The sequence below is a fragment of the Gracilinanus agilis genome, chromosome 6 (genome assembly GCF_016433145.1).
Source record: "Gracilinanus agilis isolate LMUSP501 chromosome 6, AgileGrace, whole genome shotgun sequence".
NCBI lineage: Eukaryota > Metazoa > Chordata > Mammalia > Didelphimorphia > Didelphidae > Gracilinanus > Gracilinanus agilis.
Window position 1 is genome coordinate 43433078 of NC_058135.1, and position 13879 is coordinate 43446956.

At 38.2% G+C, this 13879-nt stretch overlaps 1 protein-coding gene across 1 annotated transcript in view; it reads right to left on the reverse strand.

Annotated features, from left to right (window-relative positions):
- ABCG2 (ATP binding cassette subfamily G member 2 (Junior blood group)) overlaps positions 1-13879 on the reverse strand; it is a 105961-nt gene that overhangs the window by 53225 nt on the left and 38857 nt on the right. The window contains exons 3-4 of the mRNA XM_044681513.1: positions 2956-3015; positions 931-1045 (exon numbers count right to left, since the gene is read on the reverse strand). Of these exons, the coding sequence (XP_044537448.1) occupies positions 931-1045; positions 2956-3015 (175 nt within the window). The remainder of the gene's footprint in view (positions 1-930; positions 1046-2955; positions 3016-13879) is intronic.

Here is a 13879-nt window from a genome sequence, read left to right on the forward strand (position 1 = left end):
CCTGCACCATCTGCCCTTCTTTCTCTAATAAAATTTGTATCTACACTTTAAAGTCCAACACAAATGTCCCCTTACTTTAAGAAGGCTTCTTTACTCATCTCATCATAAATGACCTTTATCTGTCTTCTTACCCAGTGCCCCCCTCCAAAAATCTAATACATAAAGCATTTGCCATAATTTCATAATATCTGTGTAAAAATCACATCCATATACTAGATTATAATTTGCAGGAAGGTAGGAGCTCTTTTAGCTAAATCTTAGCATAACTTTTCCCAATGCCCTGAATTCAAGAGGTAACATAATAAGTAGTATGTTGAATTTAACCGAGTCAATAAGCTATGAGTCAATACATCACACAGTGAAGAGGATATGCTCATGCCCAAGTAAAAAGAAAGGACACAATTTCACATACAATCCTTTCTCTATACATTTTTGCATATGGAAATGCCCATGTCTTGTTGGTTTCTCAAACCGTTAGTTTAAAAAAGAAAATGTAATTAGAAGAAAAAGCAAAAACAAGAAGAAATGAGAACAGAGGGGAAAATTAGTAGTAGTTAAATGTAATTTATCTCCTGGTGTTGATCATCTGATCAATATATTTTCAATATCAGTTTTTTTTTAACCCTTACCTTCCATATTAGAATCAATACTGTGTATTGATTCCCAGGCAGAAGAGCAGTAAAGGGTAGGCAATGGGGGTTAAGTGACTTGCCCAGGGTCACACAGCTAGGAAGTGTCTGAGGCCAGATTTGAACCTCCCATCTCTGGGCCTGACTCAGTCCATTGAGCCACCCAGTGCCACATAATCAGCCAATGATATCTCACTGAATGCCAGGGAGGACTCAGGTAAAGTAGAGCTGACTCTAGCATAGGCCTGACCAAAGACAAAGAGCACAAAAATTACAAAGTGCTGCCCTTACCATTACTTACCTGTACAACATAGCCTGAGTTACATTTGAAATTGGCAGGTTGGGGAGCTCCATTTATTAAAACATGTCCAGACAGTCCACGAGGGTCTTTCCTAGCAGCTAAGACATCTAACAATCTGTAAGGAAAAAAATATTATGCTAAATCCAGGAAAACTTTTGTCGGGGAGGGCTTTAAAAAATATAAACATAAATCTGGCATTCTGTATCTAAAGCTAGATTAAGTTAGAAGATTCTGTTCATTAATAATCCCAAAGCTAAATAGTATTAGGAACTAATAAAGAATGGAAATGTCTATTTTATTTAAATAATAAATAACTTCTTTTCTATTTAAATTAATACAACTCTGTATCACCTCCTAAGGCTACATCATGGCACTATAGAAAAACAATTTTTCCCTGCCTCCTTGATCATCCTTGTGTGGAGATGGGACATGGGAGAGTTGGGAGTTTTCTGTTTAAATGGCCATCAGCAGTATACTTCAGGAGCATAGAGCCACAGTAATCTGTAAAGGAAAGAGAGATGCAACGCTGCATACAACACTACATTTCTGGAGAAATCTAGAACCACACACATAGGCTAGAGAAATGGACGGAGGAACCCCACTAGGGGTGGGGGAGCTTGTATGTGTCTAACAACCTCTCACTGAAATTTAGTGCTCACCTCAGTTATGAATGGAGGCAACAAACATTCTGGAAAAGTGTCCAAAGGTTTCATTAGACTGGCAAAATGGATGATGATACAAAAAGAGATTAAGAACCCCAGCTCCCTAAAATGAGTGAAAATCCTCAAACGGAATTCAGAAATCTAATTGTCCTCAGAGAGCCTATGAAGTAATTGTAATTCACATTTATTTAAAATTTATTAAAGACTTTCCTCTCAACCACTTCATGAGAAAGGTGATACAAGCATTAACATCTCAGTTGTATAGCCAAAGGAACAGAGGATCTGTTCAAGATCGCGTAGCCAGTAAACACCAGCCACTGAAACCAGTTCCAGACTTCAGCTCCAGGGTTCTCTCCCCTAGTCCAGTGATGGGCAAGCTGCGGCCTGGGCCAGAGGCGGCCCCCTGAAATGTTCTATCTGGCCTGCAACATTATTCCTAATCTGACGAATACAATGAGTAGGATACAATACAATGAAACTTCAAAGAGTTGCCTTAGAAACAGACTGACAGAGAAGCATTTCCTTTCCTTTGGCCCCTCTTTAAAATGTTTGCCCATCACTGGCCTATTCTATACTAACTCAAAGAAGACATGGGAAGTTTTGAGTAGCAGCTCAGCTCTCATTCTATGTTAGCAACTTTAGGCCACTGAGTATCCCTAATTATGGAATGCACAAAATGTATCTTTCTTTCAGGCTCTTCTTTTACGCGTAAAGGACACTTATTTAAATGCTGTTTTTGCAGAGTACTATCCTAGGTAGTGGGGCAAACACGAGCCCTCGTGGTCCTTCCCCTGGAAAAACTGCCGCTCCCTCCACTCCCTTACTGGGAGCAACATGCAAGCCATTGTTGTCCTCATTTCTTCCCCGCAAAGCCTATGTAGGCCAAATCCTGGAGGCGATCAAAGACACTGTTTATTGGATGGGAAAGAAGCGCAGCTCTGAATCAAGGCTTTTTACTCGCCGGCATCTCCAAACCCCCATCTATGGAGCTGTCCAAATTCCAGGCCTATTTTCACATTGGGCCGTTCAGAATCCCTGCAGTAAAAACTCGCCCCGTGGCCCACAAGTGTTTTAAAAGGAGCAGAACCGACACACGGCCAGGCTGTCATTCAGCTTCATTCCTTTCTTTTGCTCCTAAACTTCTCAAATGAGAACATCAATTGCTATTTCTTCAAAAGCATTAGTTTTCCCTACTGCAACTGGATTGTAAATGATTCAGAATTTCCCAGAATGTTAGCACAGTACTGAGCACAGAGTATATATTAAAGTAATACTTAAGGATTGAAGACACTTCACTGTATTTTTATGCTAAAAAAGGAGTCCTCTCATAGAAAAATGTAGCCTCTGCTTGTTTGATACTCACGAAGACTTGCCACCACCTGTGGGTCCCAAAATGGCATTGAGGCCTGGCTTCATGATCCCACTATAAAAAAGAACATAATGTTGGTTCACTGCTTCATCGTAAGCATAATTTCATTAATTTTTTTAAATTGCATTTTGATAATACATATATAACCCAGATCAAATTGTTAACCATCTCTGATAGCAGGGAGGGAAGGAAGGGTGAAAAACAATTTGATCTTATAATTTTGGAAAATATAAGTTGAAAATTGTTATTACATGTAATTGGGGAAATAAAACATTTTTGAATGAAAAACAAATAAATACAATACAATTGCATTTAATCATTAATAAAAAATTATATTAAAACCCTGAAAATCTATCTTAATTTTTTTGGATATGAATACAGAAAACATATCAAAATGAGTAAAGCCTCTTTACTTTGAGAACATTATATTCTAACAAAATACAACTAATAAATCCAAGTAAAAAGGCTTTCCTGTAGAGTTCTTAGGAAAAAAAAGTCAACACCATTACAATTCAATAGATGGCTCCTCTGTCTCTGCCTTATAGAAGGAATGGAGCCTCTCCCAACTATGGAGGTTCAAGGAGGCTTGACAATAAAAACAACAAAAAAGTTGAAATATTTCAATTTAATGAGCATTTGAACACCTTCTGCATTCCCAGAATAATTTCAAATGACTTTATTTAAATACTCATAGATAAGCATTTTATTAAGAATTATAGAGGAGGAGGGATTGTTTATCTGTCCCAGTAAATGTAATTTCAATTACAACATATACCCAAAGGCATGTTTCCCTATGTAGTAAGGAAATTAGGAAATATATTGATTAGGTATTGGCAAGATAAGAACTTTAAGAAAAGAGTCTCTGAGGGTACAAGCAAGGCAGAGTGCTGTGCATGAGATCAGAATCTGGAAGGTAAGAAGCACATAAAATTCTGACATTTGGTGACTGAGCTCAGAGAGTTACTGACACTCATTGGCTTCGGTTAGACTCTCTCTCTGGCTTCTGGTGAAGACAGACATCTCAGACCCTGCTCTTTGCTGTATATATAGGAGAGAGAGAACTCTAAACTGACTGAAGAGTTTTCGTACCCTCTTTACCGTGAGAATTCATCTTGGAGAAAGAAGGCAGCAGATCTGCTTTAGTGGAGAATGGTTTTAAGAGAGGAAAGATCTAAGGCTGTTTGCCTGGACTTTGGGTCATCTCAGGGTTACCCTTTGGTCAGCCAGCTTCTGTGATATTAGGCTGATGGACTTGATGTTTACTTGGAGAGACATCTTTAATAATATTAAGTTGATCTTAATAAGGATTATAGATTGTAGTCAGATAGTGTTTTGGGGGTTTTTTAGTGGTAGGCAGTTTCAGAGTAGCTAGAAGAATTCGCCATGAGGCAAATGTAGAAAGTGGGTGGAGATAGTTTTCCTTTTAATGTGAAGGCTTCCTTGTTACTAATCTTTATACTTATATATGTTAAATATAAATAAATAGATTTTTACAAATATATAGTCTCCAAGTAAGGTATGTACTGGCCTGGCAAAGGGAAATCACTCCTGGCTTTCCTTCTGAGGGGAGAGCTGAAAGACACTTTTGTGAACATGAACTAAGATTTTACCCCAGCATCCTCCTCAACAACATCAATAAATATCCACAATACCTAGAGACTTTCTTTGGGTTAAAGGGGTATATGCTGAGAGATATAAAAGACTGCAAAGATATCTATAGCTAAGTCCATGTCCCTTCACTGCCATATTTCATGGGTGGAAAACAGGAGGCTTAGATCAGTGATGCTTCTAGCCAGTGGCCACTGTACAATGCTAAGAGAAACAGGACATAAAGCCTAAGGGGCCTTTGGTTTGCATTACTAATGGGAAACCAGAGATTTCACTCACAGAACTCAGAAAGAGAGTAAAAAGCAGAGATAGGATTCGATCATGAGTCTTTTAACTTCAAATCCAATATTCTTTAAAATACATATATGTAATATAATTGTTATTATTTATTACACTTTTCTATTTTATATGGATATAATTACATTTTTTTAATCAGCAGAAACTTTGCCAATCTCCTAATCTGAGTACTAAAGAAAAACAAACATCATTGCAAGAATGTATTGTTAATAAAACAAATGTCTATTAACCGTCATGTCCAAAATAAACCTTTTTTTGTCTTGATCTGCATTCTAAGTACTTCATTTCTCTATCCAGGATTAGTAGTATGCTTTCATCATTTTTCCTGAATCATGGTTGGACATTGCACTGACAAGAATTTCTAATTCTTTCATAGTTGTTTGCCCTTAGGATATTGTTCTCCAGGTTCTATTCACTTCATTTTGCATTGGTTTATACATGTCTTCCCAAGTTTCTCTGAAACCATCCCTTTCATCATTTCTTATAATGCAATTCTATTACATCTCATCTATATACTCCATAACTTGTTTGTCCTATCCCCAATTTATGGGTAACCCCTCAGATTCCCATTCTTTGCCACACCAAAAAGAGCTATAAATATTACATCCTTAGTTTGGGGGTGGGGGTTATTTTTTTTTTTACTTAGGACTAATTTCTCCTTTAACTTACCTACCTCTGTTTTCTCCTCCTTCCTTCTTCCCTTCCCTTCCTGTTGAATGAAATACATTTCTGTACCCAATTGTCTGGGTATTCTTCTTTAACCAGTTCAGATAAGAATGAGAATGAAGGTATAGTGTTAGTTATTCCCCCTACACTCTTCCCCTTGTTTGAATAGATGTCTACTTGTGCATTCTAATCATGGGAGATTATTTTCCCCAACATTCTTCTGCCCTACTTCCACCCAAGTGTTTTCTCTTCCCCTTTCTTTTCTATTCTCTGTACATGACAGAATCACATACAGGCCTTGTCTAATTAGATTCCCTCTGTGAGTATTGATGATTATACATTTGCTCATTCTTCTAGCCTACTTTCTGCCTTTAGTCTTGGGTTAGACTCATAGCCTCTACCAGACTTCTTGGCAGAAGGTCTGGGCTGGTTCTGTTGCCATCTTGGAGGGTATTAAGTATTGTGTTATTTCTAGATCTCAGGGACAAGATAGGGACCTGTAAGCTTTAAATAATGCCAAAGGGGTTTGATCCAGAACAAAGTCTGATTGTTGCCTCAAAGTTTGCTCCTGGATTTTGGTCAGAACAAAAGTAGATCCTGCTGGACCCTGTCAGCCAACAAGGAAATTCTGAAGGTACAGAGTCATTGAACTGCAGACCCATCTATAAACTGGGATTCCTCCCTCTGAAAGCTGAGCTACGTGCTGGAACTGAGACTCTGTTCTGGTTACAGGGTTCTGAGCCTCACCTGTATTGCTTGCTTCTGAATTTCCTCCTTTAGCTGTTTCCTTCTTCCTTTCTCAGTACACCACCCAGAGTCTCCATATTCAGGAAATCCAACCCTATGAGCAAATCTCTTCTCATTCCAGCCTAGATCTGTGGCTCAGAAGTAGGTAGTGATGGACAAAACTGTCAGTTAGCACCTGTCCTCATAATAGTGGAGGTATAGGTCTGGGTGAGCTCAGTTTCAAGTCTGGGACCTCCTCTGCCCCAGCGTAGAGCCTCTCCCTAGGCACTGAGATGCTCCTCAGGCAGGGTATTCCTGTCCCTACCCAGCCCCCAGGGTCCATAAACATCTCCTATCTATCTCTGTATGCTGGGATCTGGACTTGAAGAAGGACTTGCAATTTTTTCTGGGATTTCCCATCAGGATTCAGTCAGGTACATTTTCTAGATTTGTTCAGAGGAGTTTTGTGGAGAGGAGCTCAACCACTTTACTTCCAGCTACTCTTCGACCCTCCTAATATCCTTTTCAAACTTTAATTAATGACAAATATATTGGAGAAGGTCCAGTGATACAAATTCATTTCACAGGGGAACTTACATAGTCCTATAATTTTTTAAAACATTTTCTTTATTTAAAAATGTTATTAGATAAATAGCACCTGAATTAGTATTCCCACTATATCAATGAAAAAACTGACATTTAGAAAGGTTAAAGGGGATAATGGCAGAGCAAAGGCAGCAACTGAGAAAAACTGATGAAGTAGTGAACTCGTCCAATCATTCCAGAGAACAATCTGGAACCATACCAAAAGGTACCATGCACTATAAAACTGTGCCCACCTTTCAACACTACTAGGTTCATATTCCAAAGAGATCAAAGAAAAGGGAAAGGACCTATATATGCAAAAATATTTATAGTAGTTAGTTCAAAAGGCAGCTGCACAAAAAACCAAAAGCTTGGAAGAGTGCTCTCTTCACCACAGTTATAGAGAATAACGTTAACAGTTTTTTAAGTTAAAAGAAAAAGACTGGGAAAAAAGCAAACAAAAAAAATAACTGACATGGAAAATAAATCCAGGACAGATCATCTAAGAATTATTGGACTACTGTGATAATGAGATTAAACCTACCCTGCCCATCTTTAGATTTAATCACCAAAGGTGTAAACATCACCACTTAATTCACATGTGTGCAAGAGTGGGTGACGAATTAGAATTGACTGACTGCCCCCTGGGCAGTCCTAAGCAAAGCATCTGTTGTGATTGCACACGTAAACTAAGAGTAAGGCACAGGAAGTGACGAAAAAGAAGTACTTTTAAAAGGCAGTGACAACTTTCTGTGAGCCAGTTCTTGTTCATTTCTGGACCTGGAGGAGTATTGGCTGGGAGTCTGAGACCTTGGTGAGGCTGTTCTTAAATCTCTCCCTTAGAATGACACATGGTGAGTGAAAAAGGCTGATTCCTTTAACCTCCCTAGAGCTACTAGCCTCCAGAGGGGCCCTTGATTAGGAGGAGCCCTTATGGCTAACGCCCTTGTTATTTGACTTTTAGGCTCTCTGGCTGGGACCTCTGGAGCCCTGCCAGAGTAAAGCCAGGGACTGAGTACATAGTCTAGTTCTTTAAGCTAGATCTCTTACTCCACCCTCTTCTCATCTCTCTACTTCCTCTCTCTCCTATTTATAAATAAATTACTAAAATCATTTTAGGAATTGAGATTTATTCAATTCCTTGGCGACCATACCTTTAAATATTAATATCTAACCAAAACTCCCCTTTTCCCCTTCTTACATTTATGGCTGACCACCTGGGTTGTGATGAGTACCCTCAATCTTCCTAAATTTTCTTGATTCTTCTTTCACTCTGTAAACCTCAAGTCAACACAGTTACTAGATAAAAGGTAAGTACAATTTTTTTTTCTTTTTCCTTAAAATAAATAGCACACAGTTGTCTTTAAATTTTGCAGCAGGGCCCTAAAGCCTCATCTAGGGAACTGTTTCCAAACACCTTAGGTAAAAAAAAAATCCCAATTAACCGCCACTCAGGTTTTTCACCCGGGGAAGGATTGGCTGGTTTGTCTTACCAGCAACAAACAGGCTGTTTTATTTCTTAACTAACTGTGAGGGCCACAACAGGGAAAAAACTTCCCTCTAAAAAGGAAGTAGCCCTGCTTCATGCCCAAACAGAATTTCATCTCCTAGAAAAAATTTCTGGAAAAAACTGGAGAAAAGTCATTGAGCTTAGCTCAGTTTTTGTTATTAGTTTTTGTTATATTTGTCATTTTTGTTAAGCTGAAATTAACTAAGTTTTTGCCTTGTTTTACTTCTAAAAAATCTACTTTTATTTTTCCAAGCCCCATGTGTCTCTAGAATTAACTTAAGTGAGAAGTGAAACCTGGAGAAATTAATTAGGAATGAATTTAAAAAAAAAAAACTCATCCTTTTTATCCCAAGAGGCTTTTAGAGCCTAAATAAGGGGAAAATTAATGTGTAAAAACTGTTATTGCCCCAGGCCAACTCAGAGAAGCAGCATTTTGCTTCCCAAAAGAGGAAGCATGCTCAGGAAGCAGTTGATTCTAGTATTTTTACCCTTAGCAGCTACTTAATCCTATACTTAGCCTCATACAAAAGGTTTCCTAGCCTGCCCTCCACCCAAAAGTTAATGAAATCAATAAATCTTGAGGTGTGACATACTTAACGGTGTGAAGTACTATAGCATTTCCAATGCTGGAACAGAATTGTCTTTTTGGCATTTAAATTGGCTCCTAATCCCAGAGAATATACCACAATGGATATACTTAGCACTGTTCCTGGGTATGATTATAATAGTAGGATGTGGAATATTTTATCTTTTTCTCTCAGAAAGACTTGAGAAATACCCTTAATATACTAGAGAGGCAAATAAAAGATTCATCTCAGCCTCTCTATGCACAACATACTTCCTGCCCAACCCAACCAAATGCCCTTTCTACTATTCAACAATACAGGGGACTAAAAGCTCAGCTTGAGTATAACTCAAAGTGATATGAGTGACATTTATAGTCGACTGGAAAATATGGAGGAGAGTTTAGGGGAGATCAAGGCTTATATGAAAAGTATTGAAAAGAACTTTTTAAAATCCCAGAATAAGGGAGATTTATCTCTTCATATCTCTTCATTATCAGAATCTCTATTCCATCCTGCCCTACAAAATTCTGCTCCTCCTCCTACTCAACTCATCCCTTCCCCGATCTCTGCTGCTGCTGCCCCAGTCCCTATTCAACCCATTTCTCACCTCATCTTGACTGTTGCAACAGCTCCTCCCCAATTCATCTCTTCCCCAGTCCCTGATGCCTACAATTCTTTCTCCTCTACTTCAGCCCCTCCTCACCATCCTCAATTTACCCCTCCCTCTGTTATTTTAGCTACTGCTACTCCTACCCCTCCCTTTAACAACCCCATTGAAAATCAAATGGGGACCCTACAGGCAGAAACACAAAATAATTCAACTAAAAGCTTATTCCCTTAAGGGAAGTACCCACCTTCAATAAAAATGGGGAGTTGGTGTTTATAAGACACCATACACCCTTCAACCCTCAAGATTTAAGTAGATTTAAACAAGATATTTTTCTTTTGAGGAAGATCCAATTTTAATCATGAAAAAATTGGAGAATATATTTCAAACTTTTGACCCTAATTAGATGGATGTTGAAAATCTATTAGAAATGTTTCTGACAAAAAGAGAAAAATAAAATCAGCTCTCTTGTCAATCAGAAGCAAGGTAGGGAACAATTAATTGGCCAACCCAAAATCCGAACTGGAACCCCAATTCTGAACCAGATTTCACAAAACTATATCGGGGCAGAGAAGCATTATTGTCAGCCATGAAAGCTTGTTCTGATAGGCCTGAAAGCTGTTCAAAATTCAGGGAGACCAAACAATAAATCGAGGAAACTCCCTCCTAGTTTATGGACAGACTTATTGAAGTGGGTAACACATATGTGGACTTTGATTTGTCCAGAGAATGGGATATTAGACAAGCAAGTAGACAATTCATTAAGAATTGTAAAGTCTTCAAAGACTACTTTAAAATTAGCTGGGACTCTATGGATCTTGAGGAATTGAGGAGGGTAGCTTTTTTTAAGGGCTGTGTACAAAAACATGAGGAAAACAGAGACTCAGTATTGGTTTTAAAGACAGAAAATAAAATTCTAAAAGAAAAACTGAAAAATCAGAGAGACTATAGCCCCCTCTCCAAGAATCTAACTATCAATCCCTTACTTGCCACTTCTGTGAAAAGAAGGGCCACACAATGATGAACTGCAGGAATTTGTCGAGAATAATCAGAAATAATACTCAGTTGAAAGATAACTATGGAAATAATGATGAGAATAATAATTATAATAATAATTCCAGGAATTGCAACTCTGGAAGTGATAAAAATCTTAGGAATAAAAATCAGGAAAATGATTACTCATACCAAATGACCCAACAATAATATATAAAAAGTGGTGCTTGTTCCCAAACTACTCAGGATGCTAATTCCCCTTTGGGGGGGATTGGAGGGGGACAAGGAAATACCCAAGCATCTTTATGAAGGTGTGATGGGAGGGGGGGTTTAAGGGCTTTGGAATCAAAAAGGAAAACCTTTGATTTTCCAGACCCTGATGTTTAAAGCCAATTATCACTATATATTCCCCCACACATAGCAAGGAACCTCATGTGACCCTAAAAGTGGGAAATTCATACTATAATCTTCTTTTGGATACAGGTGCATCTAGATCAGTCCTGTAACTCTATTGGCTCTCTAAATATAGTAGATGTATCAGGAAAATCTCAAAAGGTCCCAAAACTTTCTCCTTGCATGGTATGCAAGGGACCCCTAATTGTAGAAGATTCCTTTCTTTTAATGCCTGGATCTCCCACAAATTTGCTGGGAAGGCATCTATTACATAAACTTAAAGCCTCAATAATGTGTGCTCCAGGCGGCTTTATGTCATTTGAATTATTTGAAGAATCTTTAAATTTGCTCCCTGTACTTCTGTCAGAGAACCAGGAGGTGAAAGAGTCTCCCACCTTTGAAATCCCAGTTGATATGCCTAAATCTCTCTGGGCCACATCTTCTTCCCATGTAGACCTACTTAAATCAGCTGTTCCAGTTCAAATTAAGACAAGAAGTGGGCCAGCTCCCTCCATTCCTCAGTACCCCTTATCAAAAAAGCAATTGATGGCATCACCCCAGTAATAAATTCATTATTGAGCAAAGAATAATAATTCCATGCAAATCAGAATACACCTATTTTACCTGTTAAAAAGTAAAAAATAGGCCCAGATGGAAAAGCCCAATATTGGTTTGTCCAGGATTTAAAGGCTGTAAATAATCATGTCATAAAAAAACATCCTGTGGTTTCAAACCCAAACTCAATAATTTCTTCTATTCCCAGTACAGTCACTTACTTTATAGTCATGGACTTGTGTTCAGTGTTTTTTTTTTATTCCAGAAATATATTTGCTTTTATCTGGAAAGGTACCCATTATAAATGGACTCGTTTGCCTCAGGACTACGTGGAAAGTTCCACCGTCTTTGCGCAGATTTTGAGTCAAGATACAGATAATATAAAATTTAAAAACAGTAAGTTAATTAAATATGTGGATAATTTACTCTTGGCCTCACCAAATGCCACAGGATGTCAAGAAGATAGTAAATATCTTTTTTAGAATTACATAAAAGAGGCCACAAGATCTCGAAGGAAAAGATCCAGTAGTGTCTCCCCAAAGTGGAATATTTAGGGTTCATTTTAACTGTTGGTGCCCATTCTGTTTCTCCTAAGTCCTTTGAAAATATTCAGAAATTGAGTGATCCTACCACTAAGAAACAATTAAGAGCAATCTTAGAAACAACAGGTTTTTGTAGACAATGGATCCCTTGCTATGGGGAAATTACTAAGCCACTTATAGTACTAACAAGATATTCATATCCTGAACCATTTAAATTAGAGCCAGAATACCTATTAGCTGTGTCAAATCTCAAACAGGCTATCCTGTCTGCCCTTGCTCTAAGCATCCCAGATTACAACAAGCCATTTACTCTGTATATACATGAGCAGAAAGGGGTAGCTTCAGGTGTTTTAACTCAAACTTTGGGCCCTTATCAGCATCCAATTGCTTATTATTCAGCCCAGCTGGACCCTGTAGCTTCAGGAGCACCACCACATCTTAGAGGCATAGCTGCCACAGCTTTATTAATAACAAAGACTGTTGATCTAGTATTGGGATGCCCATTAACAATTATGTGCCCACATGAAATAGAAGCATTGTTGCTAAGGCATAGAAGACAGGTATTTTCTGATCAAAGAATTACAAGGTATGAAATAACCTTATTAAATAATGAAAATATTGCTTTAAAATGTTGTACAACTCTTAATCCAGCCACCTTGCTTCTTGATTTACCAGTCTCAGGAGAACCGTTACACAATTGTGAAACACTGGTGTTGATGGCTGAAAAGCCTCGAGATAATCTACTGGACACTTCTTTAGACAATCCAATTCTAGGCTTATTTAATGATGATTCTTCTTTTATAAGGGATGGCATACACTACACCAGAGCTGCTGTAGTCACAGAATTTGCCACTGTGTGGTCAACATCACTGCCCTCAAATATAATGCTCAAGGGACAGAACTTATAGCCCTAAAACATGACTGTATAATTGCCAAAAATAAAAAGGCAACAATTTATACAGATTCTACATATGTATTTGGAATTTGTCATTCAGTGGGTATGTTATGCCTTCAGAGAGGATTTTTAACCTCAGCTGGAAAATCTATAGCTAATGCAAAAATTATTAATGAAGTTCTTTCTGTTCTCCAGCTACCCGAAGCCCTAGCTGTAGTTCATTGCTCTGCCCATACAGGTGGACTGACCCTCTCTCAAGGGGAAATGATACTGCTGCAAAGTTAGTGGCCATAGAAGGGCCTGAATTCATTTAACATTAACAACCACTGGTTATTTAAATTTATCACTTTTCTATAATGAAAAGGAAGTTTAAAAAAATGGAAGCAAAAATTTAAAGCTAAACAGATTAATGGAGTATGGGTGTTGTCTGAAGAAAAACCCCTGCTCCCTATAAGTTATTATCACCAAATTTGATAATCTATTCATAAAAATGGTCATTTTGGTACCCAGGGCATGTTAAAAGAGTATGGATAGCTCCTGGCATAACTACTATAGCTTCTAAAGTGTGCACAGATAGCCCTACCTGCCAAACATATAACCAGCACACCTTTCATGGAAAAGCTTTTGGTGGGTGTCCTCTGCCCACATTTTGAGCACCTGAAAATTGATTTCATAACAATGCCAAAGACTGGACATTATAAATTTTGCCTAGTAATAGAGGATCAACTGACCAGATGGCCAGAAGCATTTCCTACTACCCGAGTCACAGCAATTTTGATGCCAAGGTGCTTTTAAAAGAAATGATTCCTCACTTTGGCTTGTCTACACGTATTGTTTCAGACAGGGGAAGCCATTTTACCGATTCAGTTTTATCTCAAATATATTCTTGTTTGGGGATAACCCCCAAGTTCCATATACCATATCATCCTCATAGTTCAGGCCAAGTTGAAAGGATGAACAGAGAACTTAAAAGTA